At 37.3% G+C, this 22113-nt stretch overlaps 1 protein-coding gene across 3 annotated transcripts in view; it reads right to left on the bottom strand.

Moving 5' to 3' along the window:
* Positions 1 to 22113, bottom strand: part of LOC134174862 (connector enhancer of kinase suppressor of ras 2-like) — a 189754-nt gene that overhangs the window by 56615 nt on the left and 111026 nt on the right. For all 3 annotated transcript variants that reach the window (XR_009968814.1, XM_062640167.1, XM_062640169.1), the window contains exons 8-9: positions 20167 to 20235; positions 7861 to 8007 (exon numbers count right to left, since the gene is read on the bottom strand). Coding sequence is in view for 2 of the 3 variants with exons in the window: in XM_062640167.1 (XP_062496151.1) it covers positions 7861 to 8007; positions 20167 to 20235 (216 nt within the window). In the remaining variant the exon portion in view is untranslated. The remainder of the gene's footprint in view (positions 1 to 7860; positions 8008 to 20166; positions 20236 to 22113) is intronic.

Here is a 22113-nt window from a genome sequence, read left to right as displayed (position 1 = left end):
CATGAACTGTTTGTGCATACTAAGTGACCGACTTAGAATTCTCTGGCTCTTACATTTCCGCTTTCTGAAGACAAGCATTATACTTCTTGTTTTTTGAATGTTACTATAATTCATCCATCTCTCAATTTCACAATAAATATGTTTGAAAAATAACGGTCAAAGAGTGCCCCCACTCAACACAATAAAACAAACTCTTCTTGCCTTTTCCATTGGTGTACTGTAAGAGCTTGTCTGCTGAGTTTACAGAAATATGTGCTCTTGGAGTTCACTTTCCATGTAAAAGGGCTGTAAGTTTTTAAGAAAATACACTGACTTGTGACTGTTCTCAGTAAGTTTTATCCTGCCTTCTCCCTCTCGGGTTTATGTTCTCTACATTCTGTATGAAAAATACCTCTCTTGATGCTTTCCAAGAATTTGTGGGCCATTATGTCTTTGGAACAGGGCCTGTTTCTATCACTTTCTCACAGGATGTGTCCACTTCAAATACACCGTATTGGGTGATTCTGCTGCTTGCTGACAAGAAATCTTCACTCAGCTGGCCTGGGAATCTTTAACGAATAGAAGAGAGCACCCTGTTTTTTCTCCTTTATTATCACTCAGATTATTCCAACTAATTTGGTTGTTCTATGATCTGGAGCTCAGAATGAAGGTAGCAAAGACGCGTACCTGCACTCTGAGCTCTAGGTACGTCTGTGATACCAGACATGGAATTTCAGTGGTTTAAGTATCTGCAAAATAGCACAGGGGTCTTACAATATTATTAAAACACGAGTTTAAGAAGTGTGTGCAAATAGAAGCAGAAATGAAAAAAATTGCAAGAAAAACATATTAGTAAGGGGCTTCTGAAAAGTGACACTTTAGGTATCTACTGTTGTTATTCAAATTTTTTCATGAGAATAGGTAATTATTAAAAAAATAATTAAGCATTTCTGAAATATAATAAAAAGGAAAGACAAATGGTAAATTCAACACTTATCAGAAATAAGCAATTGTCTCCCGAAGAGGAAAATTTCAGACACTTTCAGAAACAAAATGCATTGCTGTAACTCTGAGGGAACTTTGCAAATATGAGGGAAATTAAATAGCGTATCTCTTTTGAAAGTGCTGTTCAAAACAACAAACAAGATCCCATATATCCTGCAAAAACCAAGAAGACAGGATGCAGGAAGCTGGTAAAGCCTGGTGGTACAGCAACAGGAAGCTTGAATATGGACATCCCTTACCTTTTGAGGGGGTATGAAGATTAAGGTTGGGGTACTGAGTCTCTGCTTTCTCCCTTGAAGGAATAAACTCAATCCCCAGAATTCCCCTGATGGGTGAATTCACAGAAAACACACAGGTGTCACTCTTCTACATGGGTTGCCTGCGGTAAGGGAAAATGGGGCTTTGTAACTGCGTATCACCCTATACATTCCTACAGCGTGTCATTTTTGTCAGAATAGATTAAGTCATGCCAGTGATACAGCTGACTAATAAGACAAGCTTCTATAAAAAAATAATATTAGTGTTCAACAATACAAATACTACTCACAATAAGAAACAGAACTCTCAATACTGTGGAGCATTTCCTGCGTACTGGTAAGCTGGTATAGCTGTTCTGTAAGATTGCAGGTACGTTCATGGTGCTTTCAAGTCTTGTGGATTTTGAAATTTGAAATATGAACTTTACTTTTTTTTTTTATGTGTAGATGATAATTTTGGTTCTCAGAGCAAGAGGATACAATGAAATATTTATTATTATGACAGAAGTCAATAAAAGCATTAGTGGCATTAAGATGAAAAGGAAATGATGATTTGGCATCTCTTCAAGACATTTAGAGAACAGGACACAACTTTATTACTTGCTGCATTTTCTTTATGCTACAAGATTCTCCTTGCCCTTTTTTTTTCTCACTGATATAATAAAGTATATGGGCGGCACATAATTTCAGAATTCATCTAAGCAATTCTATAAGGGTACAGTACCTGAACTATGAACTGAAAACTGAGTTGAGTGGTATACACCAAACCTGCTATTTTCCTTTTTTTCACTCTACAAGTGTCTGTTCTCATAATGCTGTAGAATTTATCTTTGTACAAAGCAAGAACTCTCCAAATTCACATGGTTTTCAAAATCTGAAATGAGCTGTTTAGCTGGAATCATTCTGAAGGTACTTATAAAGATGCAGAACATAACATACATTTCTAATAAATTGTCACTGTTGACATAAGCTTTACTAGTCATATCAGCTGACAGATTCTATCTCTCAAGTTAAATAATAAGAAGTGCAATAATCTGGATCAAGTAGTAGTAATCCAATTTGAAAGATTCTGCAAATAAAAAGAAAAAATGCAATAAATGTTGTATTTTATTTGATTGAAGTGGCTGGTGTGCTCACTTTTATAAAAAACAGAGCAGCATTTGCCATTGCAGATGGAAGAACCATTTTATATCGAGTGGGAAGGTAATCAAAGAGTTTTAAAATTAAAAGAGTGTCCTAATATCACATAATGCCAACTAGAGGCAAAAGGAGAAAATGGTATCTACTGACATGCCTTACTGAAAGCTAATTGTAGCACAAAACATGTTAACATTCTGCTGTTGTTAATTAAGCATCAAGGGAAACTATATGCAGCAAAGGAATACTGTGAGAGCAGAAATAAATTTTATAAGGATTCATAGATTGTGTATCATTAATAATTCATAAATTAACTGTGTGGTATAATTTTAAACATAATTATTGTGGAAAGAATACCAGTAACACCTGTGAGTGCCTTAAGCAAGAATAGAAAACACCGTTTTCTTAAAAATTCCCACTGCATACTAAATGGAGTTATGAAATACTATTTCTGGCCTCTTTTTCTATAGACTGTTGCTTAAACTGGTCATTCCATCTCCTACATTCATACAGCTGCTTACTTTTGTCTCAGTATAAAACCTTCTGCCTATGCTGAATGTATACTGCTTATTTCTGTCAACAGCCTCTGACAGTGTCTGCACTGTGAGAACCAATTTAATCCATTAATGATAGAAAACTCCATAAAAACAAATAAATAAACCCAGAAGCGTTCCTAAAAATTCAACAAATTAAACTGAACTACAGTCTAAAAAATGCCAAAGTCAAACAAAGGCGAGGGCATTCTGCTGCCAAGAACAGGGAGAGGGAAGTGAGATCATTGCTTTCCAGCAGCATCAAGCTGTTATGTCAGCTGTCCAGGAAACACAAGCTCTAGTATCATCTTGAAATTTAATCATGCTAGTTCCAAGTCATTAATGACAATAACAAATAATACCAGATCCAGGTGAGACCTGCCGAAAACAGGCAAAAGCAAACTTTGTATCTTGAAATACATCCAGGTCCTAATACTTGAGCTTGCCTCTGTGGCACAAAGGCTAAAGAAGACCTAAAGATGCTCAAGATGACCCAAAGTTGGTTTTCAACATATTACAAAATCTACTGTTAAGAAGTACCATTGGCAATGCTTTTTAGATTCTCCAAAATGATGTATTTTTTTATTTCAATTCCTCAATGCATTGTTCTCCAATTCAGAAGAAACGTATTCTAGTGATGTGACACTTAAAACACCCTTTATCCTCATGGGCTCTTGTGTTCTGGGTCATCAGGAGGGGACACATCACAGAAATAGAAACTGTAGATAATTACACAAAAATAGCTTTGTGTACTGTCTCTTATCTGGCCACCACAGTAAAGATCAGCATGTTTAAACAGGGGAAGTTTATAAGGAGGAAATTCTTTCCTGTTAGGGTGGTGAGGTGCTGGAGGGCACTGGTGAGGCTGCCCAGGGAGGTTGTGAATGCTCCATCCCTGGCAGTGTTCAAGACCAGGTTGGATGAGGCCTTGGGTGATATGGTTTAGTGGGAGGTGTCCCTGCCCATGGCAGGGGGGTTGGAACTTGATCTTAAGGTCCTTTCCAACCCTAACTATTCTATGATTCTATGTTTCATGGGAAGTGCCATGTATACAGTACACATTGTTTTCACACTGACAAAACTTCCAGAGCTAGTGCTGCTTGTGAATGATGATTCTTTAACGTAATAAAGAGAGGATCTCTACAGAAGCCCTGTTGCAAACGCAGTTTCCATTTTGCTGCCCCTGGAGGCTTCATATGAAGTTAAAGGAATTGTAAAGCGTTCAGATGTGGAAAAATTCCTTTTAAAGAAGAGCAAGTTTCCTAAGATCTACCTGTCACAGCACTTTAAGCTTCTGATGAAATACAATGTAAGGCCTGCATGAGTAAAATTACTAGAGAACTGTTGAATAAGCAAGGCTTCCCAGCAATCCAAGATTATCACTTTGTGAATGCTACTGAAGAATCAGATTTTGGAAAATCAGAATAAAGGAGAGTCTTCACTTCAAGATCAGAGATCAATCAGTGGTTGGTTAGTTAATTCCTGAGCTACCTGGAGCTGAAGAAGAGAATTTTGCTGGAAAGTAAAAATGTTCCAATTGAATTTCCTGTGATTGATCAGAAATGCTTACTGGAACTGGTACAAGAAAGCCAGTTACAGCTGGATGAAAATGAGCTCCCTCATGCAATTCACTTTCTGAATGAACCAGGTGTACTATTTTCAAGTCCCAGCACTGCAGCTGAGAGATCTATATTTTTCAGATCCTAAGTGGCTGTGTAAAATCATGGTGCAGATTCTGACAGTGAAAGTGGAAGGCTTTTTTAAGTATCCTAAAGGGTGCAAGGTGTGGAAGGATGTCTCTGGTCTGGTCCTGGCAAGGAGGGAGGTGGCAGACTTCCCAGACTGGGTGATGCCTGAGCTGGTCTGGACAGAGCTGGAGGCCCTGGCTCATGAGCAAGGGCATTTGGAGACAGACAAGACCATGGTGATGATGTGCTCCCCTGGTTAACGGGTAAAAATATTTTTGCATATTTTGTAGCTTGGTTGAGGTCTGGGGTCGAGAAGTCACCTCTTCTTCTTCTTCTGATTCACATAATAATCACTCCTGATCAGATGCTGTCCCATGTAGTAAGTGCATTGTTTCTTCACCTTTCTTCATCCTTCTTGCCTCTTTTTTGCTTTTCCCCTTGCGTACAGCGGCAACCAGTATTGGCACGAATTGTTCCTCTGGTTTAGCTGCAGTGATTCTCACTGTGCTTGGAGTGGCTCAGTATCTGTTCTTGGGGTTTGGGCAGCTGCTGTACTTGTCACTGGGGTTGGTCTAGCTGCTGTGCTTGAGCTGGAGCAGCTGCATTATCTGCTGTAGTCAAACTTTGAGTAGCTGCTGTACTTGTCACTAGGGTTGGTGTAGCTGCTGTATTTGGAGTTGGAGTAGCTGTACTGTCTGTTGCTTTGCAATCGGATCTGGAGACATTTTTTTCCTTTTGAAGGTGCTGGACAGTGTTGAGCAGGGCTTTGTAATCATAGGCCAAGCCCCAGTACGTTGCCATGATTTGTCCCTCTCTGCTATGACCAGCATGACAGCACACCTCATTTGAGTGTTTTACTAATTTTTCTGGATTTTGCACTTGTTCCATGGTGAAGTTCCAAAGCACTGGAGGGGCCCACTGGCCTAGATACTTGCCCATACTGTCCCACACACCCTGCCACTCATGACTGTCCAGCCTCGGGGAAAATCTCTTGGTCCTCCTATATTGTCTTCTAACCCTAGACAAGACCCAAACCCGACTCTGCTTAACTTTCGAGATCAGATGAAATGGTTGTGGGTAAAACACACTCTGCATATGTGCCAACATGCTGATCCCCATCACAATCAGCAGGCAGGTCTTAAGGGTACCCAAAGGCAATTCAAAACCTTCAGAACTCTCAAATGATGCTGTAAATCATCTGGTGGGGGTGGGGGGCTGGGAACATAAGAGAATGTCTCCTTCATAGGTTGACCATCCAAGGAGGGGAAAAAAGATGTGTAATTGCTAAACACTTCTGTTATATACCTCCCAAAGTATAGAGGTGGTGACCACACTGGGAACGGAAGCCAGATCAGTTTCATGATCAATGAGTCTATTGTATTACAAGTCATTATGATAAAGTACAGTGAAACAAGAACCTTAGCCCAAGCCCTCCAGCCGATAAACACTAACACAGCAAATACCAGCTGTAAGTAAGGTATGACATGCTGAAATTCTGAGATCAAGAGCAACAACTTTGAGAGCCAATAAATCAGCATTGTGATGACTATATCTCTGAAACAATAAATGCTTATATCACAAATGCGATTAGACACACTCTGGTCAGATCTGTCGTTATCTCAACCCTTCATGCCCCACGTTGGGCGCCACAAAGAACTGCTGTGGTTTAACCCCAGCTGGTGACCCAGAACCACGCAGCCGCCTGTTCACTCCCCCCCTTCTTCCTCCCCCCGAGCTCCCGGAAGGATGTGGAGGAGAATCGAAAGAATACAACTCACAGAGGTTGACGTAAGAACAGTCCAGTAACTAAGGTATAACACAAACCACTGCTGCTACCACCAATAATGATAATGATAAGGGAAATAACAAGAGAAGAGAATACACCAACTCACCACCCGCTGACCAATACTCAGCCCAACTTGAGCAGTAATCCAGCCCTTCTGGGTAACTGCCTCCAGTTTATATACTGGGCATGATGTGCTGTGGTATGGATACCTCTTTGGTCAGTTTGGGTCAGGTGTCCTGTCTCTGCTTCCTCCTGGCTTCCCCTCCTCCCTGGCAGAGCATAAGACTCAGAAAGTCCTTGGTCAGAGTAAACATTACTGAGCAACAACTAAAACCATCGGTGTTATCAGCACTGTTCCCAAGCTGAAAGTCAAAACCACAGCACTGCACCAGCTACTAAGAAGAAGAAAAATGACTGCTACTGCTGAACGCGGGACACAAGTAGATTCATGAGCATGTCAATAGAGCAGAGTGTTTTTCCTGCGCCCTTGCGACAGAAAAACCTGAGCAGTCCCGATTCTCCTCTGGGTGTCACCATGCCCTTTTCCTCTCCCCCGGAGGTAGCCACACAGAAAGAAAAGATGGCACTAAATCCAAGTGTCAGCACTCCTGCGCTGCAAGGATTACACAAACTCGTTGAGTGAAGCCGCTGTATGGGATTTAGGCACTTTGAGTAATGAAAGATTCAGGAAGTGCCAGGCAGGAAGGAAATTTGCCTGGTTAAGCTTGAAGGGTTTGCTCTGTTTCATTAATTGAAAAAATATTCAGAAACACATTCATGCATTATGTGATCCAAACAAAGCCACTCCGAAGCTCCCTCCTCATGAAAGTGCATAAAGTTATTACAGAATGTTATACAGTGTTAAAGATAAACATGCACACTTACTAACTTACTCAAAAACTTTCCTTTAATGACATTTTGAGTTCAGTCTTTTTATGGTCAGTTTTTTCTACATGTTGATGCTGTAGGAAGAACCAGCTGTGATGTTCACAGTTGATTTTTTTGATAACAGGTTTTCAAGGAAGAAGCATGCAAGAAATATTAGAGGTTCTATCAGCACTGCTACCAAAAACTCAAGCTTGATGAGAGATGTGGAACAGAAGCAGACTTTTCCTGGCATTTAAAAGGTCTGACACACCTGATTACAAACAAGTACTTTTGACAGACTGTGAAATAATGGAAACAGAGAGAAACATTGCCAGTGCCAGTCAAAGCAAGCTACAGAACCTTAGGCAGCCTTCTTCTTCAGTAGCATTGTCTGCAAACATTCTCTCTTCTGTGAATTCCTGTGGCTCCCAACAAAACAACCTTATTGACACATGCAGTATTGACACACATACTTATCTCAGCACCTACTTTGGAGGAATTTAGGACTTTTTAGAGGCTCCTGTCCCTTTCACTGGAAGTAAAAATTCTAGTGTTTTCTCTTGAGTGAAGGTTTTACCATGACATGAGCATTGCAGCAGCCTTCTTACCTGAAGTGCAAGAGGTTTCCATCTCACATTCTTCAGAAGGGCAGGAGCAGAAACCAGGGTATTCTGAGGACGTTTTTTCAAGGTTAAAATCACTCCATTTGGGTCTTCCCACAACGCATTTACTAGGTTCTTTAACTGCCAGCCAACCTACGGATAAATTCCATAATTGAATTTTGTAAGCTTTCTGTTTAAATGTGAAGAAAGTCTTCTATTAACCAAAAAGGTCTATTACAGCTCTGCAGACATAAGCAGTTTTTATAAACTGATTACTTCTGTTGGACTGAAATGATGCTGCTGAAACTGTATTTTTTTTTTAGTTTCTCTCAATGAACACCATTTCCTTCTTAATAATCTGTGAGATCATTGTACATTTTACGTCAAATGAAGACTAGGAGTCATGAAATAATTTCAGCCTGGATACTGAAACAGCTCACTGCTGAGGAGGAAGACAAACTATGCTATAGCAGCATATGTAACATATATGTAACAGCTTTAAGATCCTAACTGAAGAGAAATGATCATTTATTTGATTTATCTATAGACCCCTTGATAGAGCTGAGTAATTTGAGTTTCTGTAAGTTGTAAACAAAGCTATAAGGAAAGAAGATCGCTAGTACTGGAAGGATTTTATATGTGCTGCTAACAAAAAGCTACTTAGACATATTTCCTAATTTTCTTGAATATTTAAATATGAATTTACTGTGAACTGTTCATATGTGAAAACAGAAAATGTATTTTTATGTGTTTTTTTTTTAAATAAATGTTTACAGTATGTTATCCTGAATGGTTGAAGAGATTTTAAAACTGAAAAATAATATAAATGACAGAACATAAAGATGTTAATGATAAAAGTACTTTCTTACACATTTAAGTGCTGCTGAATTTCTATCCATATTTCCCCAGGCATACGAGAACCAGAAAACGGCAACAAAAAGGGTATCAAACCAGTCAGAGATGTAAATTCAGAACTGAAAGTAAAATTGGGAAAAATTCACATTTTTCCAAACCTCAGCCAATCTGCCATGTTACGGCACTGAAATTACTGCAATTGTACTAGTTTTAAAAAGAGAATAAATTTGGCTCCGCTCAGCAGTCCTTTTGCCCTTTCTATATGCAACTGATGCATTAGTTTGTTCGCTATGAATAAAATGAGAAAATCCTACTGCTTAGCACTCCACAGGGAATTATCATTAAAGTTGATCTGCACAATTTCCTGAGCAACAGGAAGTTTCTTTAATATGACAGTCTAAAAAAAAAAAATAAATCTTTTGCAGCACCCAAATTAGTAATGATAGACGAATCCATTGCGACGCTTGTAGGATCTGCTAACATTCACTTCTAAAGCTTGAAGTTTTGGTCAATATACTTACAACCTGATCTAGATGACCAGAATTACATCACAAAGTTTGAAATTAGTCTCTCTTCCACTGGCACCTGGAAAACGGTATGATGTCTAAAGAAGACTCTTAGTTACTCACACCTAATCTTAGCTCTGGGTGCCCAGGGCTAAACTATTGCCTCCATTTACTCTCATCTTATTATTTTCAGGCAGTACACAAAGGATCTTGCTGAAGCAACTCAAGTTACAAGAACAAGCCTACCTAGAAAGGAATTATTGGAAAAAGTAACCACTTGCAAGTGACAATTAGGTTACTGGTTCACATTCAGCTCTAGGAAACAGCAAGGCATGCATGTTTAAAGAGAGGTTTTGGAGAATATTGCTAGCTTTACTTATTCACATCTTCTCCAGTTCATATGTGATTTCCAGATTTGCCAGGAAGGAAAATGGATAGATGCAGGATAGACTCTTCACTTACCCTTTTAAATATTGCATCCTTTATCAAACACTACTTGAGTCGGGTGTTAATTTGAAGACTGGTGTTCTCTACTCACAGTTCTGCTAAATAGAGCACTATGCACAGGATGTTTTTTCAAAAGCCAGTCTCTTTCACAGAAAAGCTGAGCCCCCAGCACCTCTAAAAGTGCCTGTATTAAACTCTTACCTCCGTTTTCTGTTCCAAACATGGCAGATTTTTACAGTACTAATAAATGACCACAGTAAACACCTGTCATAAATGTTATAACTATCAATCACAAGTCTTAAGCCTAGTGTCAAGTAGACCTGTAACAAATAGGAATTGGAATGCTGGGTTCGTACAGCACTTCTCCAAACACAACCTTACTTGAGGCCAAACTGAAGCAGCCTGGGAGTGAACATTTAAGAATGAAAACCTTAGGGAATACAAGAGCAGTAACTGTACTGCTGTTGTATTGCTCTTGTATTATGCAAGCATTAAGTGCAGTTGTATTTGCTAGGCTTTTTAGTTACATTTGACCTGTGTGTGGAACTTCACTATAACGTTTTAATCAGACTTACCCTTCTGGCCTAAGTGTGTATTCTCACTGCTATCAAAAAACAAGGGAAGATGAAAAGACTTAGGTGCTCAGAATCAGAGAAGTCAGCATACATCACTGCACTGTAACAGGGATAGTTTGTAATGACTTTATCTTAGAGGAAGATAATATCTAATTACACACAAGGGTGGAGGGAAAATAGTAAAGGTAACCTTGAAGAGATTTAAATTAAAATCCTCTTATAAGGGCTGAAGGGAAGCTAAGATATAAACTATAAGGCTCTAGCCTGTCTTCACAGTGGGCCAAAGTCAGGCTCCCCAGCATGAACATTTGGCTCAGAAAGAACTGCAGTATATGCTGTAATTCTGCAAAGGATTTTATTAGCTTTTTTTAGTATACTGTTTTTAATGTTGCTGTTCGATCGAACACTTTCTAAAAATGCACTGGCCACAGGAAACCAGAAAATGGTTGTAATTACAAGCAGGCCCCAGCCAAACAACTTGTCAACTTGCATTCCAAACAAACCCTTCTAGTTTGTGCTTTGTTTATAAAGTGGCAGAGGCTATATCTATCTATCTTACTCAATTATAGAATTAAAAATGAACTATTTTTGATTTTTATAAGATTGATGTAATTTTTGGATGTAATTGTAAGAATGCGGAAATCTTCAGAGTTCCATGAGCTTCTTTTAGAAAAGAATGATAAATAATTAAGTTAATGATAAATTATTCCAATAAGAACCTTAATGACAAAACCATTAAATACCAAGATCTATAAGAGAACAGTCTGCAGTCATTACTACTAGGCAATGATAAAATGCTCTTAGGAGTTTGGACATGTTATTATAAATTGTATTACTAAAAATATCTTTGAAAAAATAGAAGTCATTACAGTGAATTAAAAATCCTGCTTTAAAACCAGTCCTTGAGACAGATTTTGGCATTTATTCTTCAAGAATCAGTTTCTAATAGCAATTACTAGCTTCTAGCTACTCTAAGATATATTCAGCAAAAGGGCTTTTTGCTCCTGTAAGATTTTTAGCACACACATTCAGTTAATCAGATTCTACAATATGGGTTAAGATATTTCACTCAGTAATAAAAGTTAACATTAAAATTAGACTAATGAAGGAAAAAGACTAATGTGATACCTTCTGTATTTTCCTGAATAAATTAAATCAGAGCAATTATGATACCCATTACATTCAAAACAACAAATTTAGAAGATTATTATGTCCTATTTGCACAGCACAGTAAAGCTGTAGTCATGGTGCACTGTTCTCTGCTAAACATATTTGTATATTGAAATTCATTGCACCAGTTTTGATCTTTTTATAATCTACAACACCTAGAATGTGGAAAGCCACATGCCTACTGCAGTCTTACTTCATAACTCAACATACAAAAGACAGTCAGGTGCCACCAATAAGAACTGCTACTACAGTGATACACACAGAGTTTGTAGATACTTAATAGCTTAAACCAACTGATTTTTAACTTCAGCTTTGTTTTGTTAATTTAGATGCTGAATATGGAAGAAACCTTGAAGAATGCAACACAATTCACTGGAAATGGTAAGAGCCAGGCAGACGCTTAAGATTTTGGTGGTTTATACTTGGAATTGCTCTTATCAATATTTTTTGTTGATTTGTACATCCTCAGCGTGGAAAGAAGGACTCCAGGGAAAAAAACATGTACTACTCTCTAAGTTAAAGGATTTGTTGGTTTTCTCATTGATGGCACAAGCTAGAGAATTAGTGGAAACTGTAAACTATAGTAACTTAAAAAAAATAATAGTTCTGAAAATATTATTCCCTACAATGCTAAATTTCTTCACCATAAAAGTATGATTTAAATGTCCACAATGCTGTAGGAATTTTGCATACCTAAACCTGATAATTTTGTAGCTGGGACAGCATAATTAATATGCTTAGAAAAATACAACTAACTTTCCTGAACTGACAATGAACTAGTTTGTTTCCTAGTTCTCCAATATCTTCTTTAGAGTCTCCATATAGTGACTTTGTTCCTTCTCATGTAGATATGGATGGATAGGATTTGGAATGCATGCTACCAGCAATAGCGATTTGGGCATTTTTATAAACCCAAACCCTGTTCATGCTGGACAAGCATCTTTCCTCCTGTTTTAAGATAAAGGCTACCTGGCCTGTGATGACTCAGTGATGATGGGTATAAAAAACAAAGTAATACAAAAAAATCAAAAAAATCCTTAATGCTACAGGCGCACAAAAAAAGACTGAAGAAAACACAAACTGGTGAGTTTGTGGATGACTTCGTGGGCTTTAAGTGAGTGATATCTTTGTCTATTAGAAGGAACTGAAAAACAAGCTGGACTCTTGAACATGTTGGTGCTTATCAAAGGACTCCAGTAGTCAAAACCACCACAACAGTTAATCACCTCCACACCAATTTCTTCCAAACACATTATAAACTTGTTATGGTACAAATGTAGAAGACACAGCTCAAATAATGGAACTAGGAGTGCACAGTGGATAGAATAACTATATTCCTTTATCTGAAAATTCCGGGAATAAAGCAGAAGCACAGTTCCACAGTTCCTTCACTGCTTATCAAACCACAAGCATCTATCAGGGCTCTCAAGAATGAAAAAGTCGTAAGAAATACAAAAACACAGACTGCACCTCACAGAAGCAAGGCAGGTTACACCTTGCTTGTGAAACTTGTGCATATTCTACCCACCGCACCATATACCAGCTTTAATGTTACCTAGGATCCAGAGCTATAACTAAACAGGAATTTAAGACCTCCCTTTTAGGCATTTAATCTGGAAATCAATTGTACAGAATTATTTCTAAAAATTTACAACATACTATATTGCACACCACCTGAAAACAAGTAATTCTGCTTTGAGTGCAGTAACCCTTACATGAACCAGGACAGATGTTTCCCCTCAAGGCTCTTCAAATACATAACCAAAGCCATCTGGATACTTACTTGAACCCCAAGAGTACGACCTCTCCTCATATTTACATCAAAAAAAAGAAAGACAAGGCTTGTGTAAACTCAACTTTTTGTTAAGGAAATAGACTATCCTTTCATATTTGAAGTCTACATTTCACTTTTGCCTCATTAGGGAATTGGCTTGATTAACGTGGAAATCGGAAATTATTATTAGACAAAAATGTGCAAGAAGATCAGAAGACTACTTTCTGTCACTGAATGGGAAGTTCATTATTAACACCTGTAGTTAATTCACTCCTTAATATCCTCACTGTTGCAAACAATATTTGATGATGGAAACCCAAATGTTCTTCAATTATTCTGCATAGTATTTTTCATTAACTAATGCAGAAATACTGCAAGAGTGCAAGAAGATGCAGTGTCTGCTACTGGAAGTTATGCATTACTAAGCCTTTTTAAAAGGCAGAAGCCTGAGAATAAGTAACATGTGACAATCTGTTTGGAAAAAGAATGACATCTTTTGGGGGAAGAAGTTGTAATTCTTGTGACATATTTTGTCATTCCTTTTCCTACTTGTATTTCACAACACAGCGTGCTGAAAGACATATGGTGTGACCTGGCACTACATTTAGAGGTCTACCTCCATCTAAAATGAGCTCTCAAATTTACAATTCAGCAAACATATGCCGAGGCTATTAATTCAATAGATAGCTTAATGCAAATAAGTAAGTACTGAAATTATTTCACTGTGCCAGGGCTCCTGACACACTTAAAGTATGTAATCTGACAATGAACAGTATGAAAGGCTATTAGTCTGCTGATCATGTATTTAGAATCATGGAACAGTTTGGGTTGGAAGGGACCTTTAAAGGTCGTGTGATCCAACTCCCCTCCAATATGCAGAGACATCTTCAACTGGATCAGGCTGCTGAGAGCCCCATCCAGCCTGGCACTGAGTGTTTCCATGGATGGGGCATCCACCACCTCTCTGTGCCACTGCCTCAACACCCTCATCATAAAAATTTTTTCCTTATATCCAGTATGAATCTCCCATCTTCTAATTTAAAACCCTTGCCCGTTGTCCTATCAGAATGGGCTCTGCTATGCAGTCTGTCTCCATCTTTCTTATAAGCTCCCCTTAAGCACTGGAACCATAGCATACATAATTCCAAAGAATAACCTTATCAAGTATGAAATTGCAAGTCCATTAGTTAAAAAATAAACCCAGCTATTTTAAGATAACATAAGAAACATGTTACACAGCGAAGCAAAGGTGTTAGAACCAGAAGAACCCTTCTAGGCTACTACATCCATTTGTTTGCTCTTCTGCATAGCTGCAGGCAAGTATAATAGAAGAACTGATGGAAAGGATTACATCACAATCCTTGGCAGCCCTCTTTGAATTTACAGATTTACAGGTATTTGTATGAACACTTGTTGTGGCACAAGATTGGTTTATACCTGGTCTTTATAGCCTCTGTCTGTAAAGAAAGAGGAATTCTGTCTCAGGCTTTGCTGCTGGGTTAACTGAACTGAAATCCTGAAAAAAATTATTTTCATATGAGACAGAGGATACATTTCTTTTTTACCCATTATTTTTTTTAATGCTGTCCTGGGTTCAGCACTGCACCAGCTACCAAGAAGGAGAAAAATGACTGCTACTGCTGAACCCAGGACAAATGTTCATATTTAACTTCACACTTTTAATGACTATAAATGACCTGAACATCACATTGTATTTCAGACAAGATATTACCATTGTCAAGATGATGGCATTAAAACTGTTTCTCCTGGAAACCTCTTCCTGATTAATTCCAGGTTCATCTTACCATTTTCAGTCACATCACCTCTATGGTGCTCAGCTGATATGGGATTAATTACTACATTCTGACTTCTGGAGTCTTGCCAGTTGCTCCTGAGTAACATTGAGCTTTCAACAGGCATTAGTAAAACCATTATTATTGCTCTCTGTCCTATTAAATGACCTTCAAATTCTAATTAAAAAAAAAAAATTCAAGTCAGTTTTCCCCAGGTTATCAAACACTTTTCTATACAGAAGTAGATCAGATTTTTTACAGATGGTCAGGCAGCTAGATCAATACTTGTTTGGATCTGCAATATTTCTTATGTCTGAAAAACTGTCAAAGGTGGAACATTAGCACTATTTAATTTTCATGAATTGATGCTGCATTTCACTTCACATGCATTTTCCTTCATGTCATTAGTTATCCTTTCCTCTCTAAGCTACCTAAAAATCTTGCAAAGTATTGACTAGCAAGTGTTGCCTTATTAAATTTCCCCAGCATACAATATTATCCTAAAGCAGACTATTCATTAAAAAAATCTGTGCTTAGGGACTTGCAATATAAAGCTTCAGTATCTTCAATAAACTGAGATGTGGATGATTTTGGATTAAGTTATCCAACTTTGCTTACATTTTGAGTATGCATATGCCTATACATTTGTTATGACTGGTTTTCTTCTCTTTGTTCTATGCTCAACACTATCCATGTTATGGAAAATTGAAACAAGTGTTTCTTGGCTAGTGACTACCTTAGCTTTAATTTTAAACTATTTTAACTGCATTACAGTCTCAATTCTCTGATTAAAGAGTTATGTTCTGTGTATAAATTTATCTTAAAAAAACTATGAAATTCACTATTTCAGCTAAGCAGCAGAAAATATAGCATCCACAGAACCTAAAGTGTCATTATTAATTTTGCAAAGAAACGTACAGTGGCATCTTCAGCACTTTTTTATAATTTTATGAGAGAGAAAGTAAAAATCTACAAAAGGCAGAACTACTGCCTGTTGTTACTGTAGGGAGAAAATAGTATGGCAGTAATTTGGAATGTATAACTTATTTTTAAAGTTTCTTATGCTGTTTTACTAAAATCTAATAAGCAAGAACAAGAAGCAGAAAAGCAAATAAGGAAATTGGATCATGATTAAATGATCTTAACAGCCAGTGGTGAATCGCTTGATTTAATTAATTTCTTGCTTAAAGTACTATTATTTTTTTCTTTGATCTTTTTAATTGTATTACAAAGTGTTTCTTGGTCAGACCAGATTCCACATTTTAAGTCTTTTATCTCTAACTCTTGCAATGGTTGCATTGTATAATTCGTAAGCTGCTTTCCTTTGATACATTCTGAACTCTTTTCCTTATTTTTTTCTAACTCTCAACTACATTGAAAAGTTATTTGAAAAACAAGTGGTCTTAGTTTGTTAATATTTTTAATATATTTGTTAATATACATGGTTTCAGAAAAAAAAATGAATATAGCTACCTCCTGGCTATCTGATATTTCTCACTCAATACAAATAATGCTTTAAAGAAAGTGGAAGTTGTGAATGCTCCATCCCTGGCGGTGTTCAAGGCCAGGTTCGACAGAGCCTTGGGTGACATGGTTTAGTGTGAGGTGGGAGTTGGAACTAGATGATCTTAAGGTCCTTTCCAACCCTAATTAATCTATGATTCTATGATTATATTAATTGGAGGTAATAATCTGGAAAACATACAGCTAAGTTGTTCTCATCACATAAATTCCAAAATGCTTCACTCCATACATCCAGCAATTCAATGGGACTGACACTGTCAGCACACTTAATCCTCTGCTATAGCCATGCAGCCCCAGAGAAGTGCTTCCAGGATTAGAAATGCTGTTATCTGTGCTGACTCCGCTCAAATGCAGGGACAGTACAACTATTTCCAAGTTACATCTTCTTAAACCTGTTTAAGAGCTTAGTCCTCTCACAGATTCTTCTGTTAAAATGGGCTTCCTAATGGAAAGAGTTCAAACTGGAATTACAAGTTTTGGTTTTAAAGGAAAAAAAAAAAACCAAGTAAAAGTGGTCTCAGTTTCATTTTTGCCCATGTATAAATGAAAAACGAACACAAACCTGTAAGGAAGAATAAACAGCTAGTTGGTAATGGCTACATTAATGTAGTTTCACTGGTACTATTTTAGCACAGGAGTACCACCCTAACCATGAATGAATGCTTTCACTGGAGAGTTCTGTAACTCTGTGCTAAATATGCAAAGTATTACAGTTGGGAATTTAAAGAGGTTGTTGAGGAAGGTCATGCATTAGGATGACAAACTAGAAGTGCTCAAATTACCTAGCTCACCAAAAAAGTGTGAAGAGGTAATTTGATTGAATCCTGAAAATACCTAAATGAGAAACCCACTCTCCAGTCTAATGGATAAAAATACACACTGGAAGCTTGTGCCAGACAAATGTAGACTACAATTAAAATGGCTTTTTTATTTTTCCCCAGAAATGAGAATAATTAACGACGGTGACAATTTATTACAAGTTGTAGGAACATCAATAGAAGTTTTAAAGCTCAAATGATCTCATTAAATGAGCAAATATGAATTCATCTAGAAAATACTTTGGGCTAGTTCAGTAAAATCAGATTAAATGATACCAGTATTCAGTTATAGGATTGGAATCTATTAAAAGAGATGCATACTTTCTCTTATCAGTAAAGTATTTTCAACAGTGGCAATACAAAATGACTATATCTAATCACCTTCAGAACAGATTCTTTCAAATCACGTTGTGTTGAATGGGATTTGTATTTGATGGACTACCAAAGAGCTACAGAAACTTCAACCTTAAGAAAATGTCTCTGATAAAACAACAAAGATAAAATCTGTTGGATGCAGAGTCTCTGAAGCATACAAGTATCTGCACAAAATGTATTTCTGCATCTTTACATCATATAGTTTAACCTGTGTATAAATTTTATGAAAGCATGGATCCTCCCTTACCAATAAACAGGTAAAAGTAGGAATAAGAGATTACACTAAGACCTATATTTTTGTCACCTAGATTTTTAATGCTTTAAGTAGAGTCTCTGTGGAAAACTAATACGAGACTGGAGACCATGGATTTCACCAGATACATATACTGTAAATCATACTTTAACTATCTTGAAAATTTTTGTCAACCCAAGAAGTATTTGGGATACTAAATGTAAAAAACTGTCCCTTCACAGGGCAATGCTAAAAGCTTCATATGAAATCAATTCAACAGAATTACACAGCAGAGAAAAAAAACACTGCACTTTTTTCAGCCCCAGAACAAGTTGAAGGGAAAATGAAAGCAGTGGGTTACACCTCATGAGCTGGTCTTGCTAGTATTAAAATATTAATTACATGGAAACTTAATGAGCTGTTGCCTTTGAACTATTCTAGCGCACTAATGGAAATAATGGCAATTATAAGCAAGATATTGATCATCACAACATCCAAACGCTATTACTGTCTGATTTTCCAAAGTCACAGTGAAGACAAGAGTGATATTTTCCCAGGCATTTCAAAAGAAGAATAAATTTCTGAAAGAAACAGCTTGTCATTTATCTCTTTGCTTGTTATAAACTTCAGAATGAATATTTCATAGTAGGTTTTTTTTTCAGAAAGAGGTACTTTTTGCCACTTGGCTCAGCTGTTGGTACCATGCCCTCCATTGGAAAGGGATAACAAGTATCATGCACCTTGGGCCTGTTGTAACAACACACAGAGAAAGAGTTCATACCCAGAAAGCCAATTCTTGAGTAGTTGAATAAGGGGATTTCACTTCTGGGAGTAAAGATTAAACCAGGCCTGTCACTTGAAGAGTATGTTTGATGGAGAAAACCAGTCTAATGCATATTTCAACTTGTAACTATGACAACTCGTAGAACCTCTCTAATATAGTTAAGAGCTGCCCATTGGATGAATATTTAAAGTGTAAATGAATAAGTTATATTTCTTTTAAAGAGAAAATATTTGCTCTCTAATCATAAGATTTTAATAGTTTAGACTTTCATATTTCCACCTCCCACAAATGACAGACAGAGGAAGATTTCTTAATTTTGCTGCTGCTGTGTTTGGAGACGGGGTTCAGCAAGACAAAGTTAAATGTCCACATTGTAAGCACTTTAGGAAGTTATCATTGTTGAAATGGTACTCATGCCTAATAAGTAATAAATACAAGTGTTCCTTTCACCTGTAGTCCCATCAACAATGCTTCCATTTTTCTGCAACATACAATTTCATTTTTTAAAAAAAGACAGTTCCTCATGAAATAAGATAATACTGGGACAAAATGTGACTGCATTCCCTTTAGTAATGACCAGATTTCTAACTAACATGATATATAAGGCAGCAGTTTATGTCATCAAAAAATAGGAAGAAAAAAGAATCACGCAACCTTGGATGAGGCTGTGATAGGCTTTTAGAGCTCAATTACAAATGATTTAATCTTAAAATGAAATTATTAATTCTTCAGTGAAGTCACGTGTTTTAAGTCAGAATAAAATTCTATGGATGCTGCAGAAACATATTCCTGTATTTCCACATAACATGAAATGTAGTTTTGTGTGCATACAGCACACAGCTGTGAAAGAAATGAAATGGCAGGCACATTTAAATGTAGGCAAACCATGTACAGCAATACCTGAAGTTCAGCATATACTTCTCGTACACACTTATGTGATTTTAAACAGATTAATAGTTTTGCTAACAGTTCATCTGCCTAAAAATGAATCAGCAAACAAGAATGCACAAAAGCAAAATCCTGACAAAATTTCTATCAACACTTCAATTGTCTTTATGTTTTTTCCCCAAAAGATTCACAATATATGTCTGTTACAGCAGTTCTGCATTTTTAATCCAAATTCTGTATTAAAGAGAATCTAAAATCATGTTTAAGAGAACTTAAACTAGCTGGCACATCTGTAATGAGAAGTCTAAGAGTTTCAATGAAATATTCTGGGATCTCCTCATGTAAGAGAATAATGTTGAACAGCAACTGCTCAAAATAAAAATTTGGCTTAATCCTGCTGGTTACTGACTCAACTTGTGCCTTTTCTTATGAAGCATAAGTATTGGTTATGGTATTTTAAGAGACACAAACAATAATATAGTTTAGCAAAGTTACCTTCTAAGAAGAATTATGACTTTTTTAGCAGTGGGAGTGGGCAAAGGCTGCAGAACAGAATTTCCAAAACACTTACCACAGTTTGATGGTTGACCTGGATCACCTCATCACCAGCATGGATCTTCTTACACTGGTCAGCAGGAGACTAAGGACAAGAGACAACAGTTGACTTTACATGGGTGGCATGGAGGGGGAAGGGAAGAGCAGGAATTAAAACAAAGGATGTCAATGGAGGCAAAAAAGCTGTGCCCAAAGAAGTATTATTGCTATCAAATAGCAATAATTACCCATATTTATAAGTAACTATGTTTTTATTGGTTACAGATGGCAATTTGATGAAGTAATCTAGAATCCCATTTCCATGGGTGGTGAACAGCCTTTTTGACTGGTTGAATTATTCTAGCTTCTTTACCTCTCTGTGGGGAGTACAAGTATCTCTAAGACAAATCTGTAAGGCATGCAGGAGATCAGCAGTCATACCCAGAAGGAGAGACTTGAGAATTCAAGGCAACTTACTTGCATTGGACACTAGCTTACAAGAGCATGCTACTGACAGAACTTGAAATTTAAGAGAAAAAAACAAGAAATACTTGAAGAGCTGAGACATCACCTTGAGAAGTAAATCACTGTGGAAGTTAGCTATTAAGTAAGTAGATCAGTTAGGAGATTAGACAAGCTTGAATATTTACTCTACTTGTTAGATACAGAGTCAGAGAGAGGAGAGGACAAACTGTCCCATCTTAAACAATGCAGAAACATTGAAAGCAAAATACTCTTGGATTGACAGTTAAAGTTCCCTAAGTAAGCAGACTCCTAACAAAGGCAAGAAAAGAGCCACTTGCAGCTACAGAAAGTGGAGTGGCTCTAATACTGCTGAAGAATTTCCTCACAGAAAAGGAGTTACATTACCAAAACTTAGTTCAGTTTCTGGATCTCTTTTAGAGACAGCCCATATATATAAATTGCTCACAGCACAAGAGCCAGGTGTCAAATGCAGAGGAAGAAAAGATTTATCTGAACTCAAAGTGATTTGTAGAAGCTCATACACATGAGCTCACTGTGTACCGATAAAGACTTCCAGGAAACAGGCAAGAGCTCTCCAGCTGGACAGTCTTCATCAACCAAAAATTCCACCCATCATTTCCACCCATCATTTCCATCCCTTTTGTGGATGGAGATTAAAAATATAAGATAAACAAATAAAAGGAACAAGGCAAGAGGAAACAATATTAAAATCCCCTAAATCGCCACTGGGAAAAAAATTACTGCAATTACATCTGAATAAAATGCCAAAGAGACTCATCTATGAGGATGTCAAATCTCTCCCATCGTCAGCACCTGCTGACTAATCAATAGATTCTGCAGCCTACACAGCTGCTGGAGAGTGGTAGGAAACATCATTAATTATTCAATCAGTAAGAAAAAACAAGCCAACAGGGCAAATAGCCAATATTTGACATAGTGATTCCAAGCCCAGCTTTTACCTTCAGCCTACTGCTTGCTTATCATTCCTAACCATGCTCTGGCCAGACTCCCCAACACAAGCCATGTTCCAACCCCTCACCTGCTTGATCATTGCTTGAACTTTCATGAGGGCTTCTTAAATCTCCTGTCTTGGGGAGTCCAGCCCTTGAGCTAAACTACATGGTCATGGCATCCACATCTCAACTCCAGCCATCTGAGTCTTTCTGCATTAAATTAAACAGTATTTTACCTATGTATTTAATGTGATGGTGTAAAGAGCTACCTGATTCCAATGTCACTTTCTCCTTTCAGTGGAAGCTTGCAGAATTTTGGCAGACTGCTGTTTTGCACAGGACTAGACATGTAACAGATAGATATTTCTGGCATTCAATGTAAATGCAAACTTGATTGCTCTAAGCAGTGAATGAAAGGTAAGCAGGAAACTGAAGTACCATGATTTAGAATATTTAACTTCAGTTGATGTTTGCTGGAAAAGCAAGCAGAGGCCTGGTTCTTTCTCTTTTTAGCTGCTTTCCTGACTTTGATGAGGATGAGCTAC

This window comes from Pezoporus occidentalis, unplaced genomic scaffold (assembly GCF_034315485.1).
Source record: "Pezoporus occidentalis ecotype Australia unplaced genomic scaffold, CSIRO_AGI_Poc_V1 ctg63, whole genome shotgun sequence".
NCBI classification, from domain to species: domain Eukaryota; kingdom Metazoa; phylum Chordata; class Aves; order Psittaciformes; family Psittacidae; genus Pezoporus; species Pezoporus occidentalis.
The sequence above is the reverse complement of the archived record's forward strand: the minus strand, read 5'-3'. Positions and strand labels throughout refer to the sequence as shown.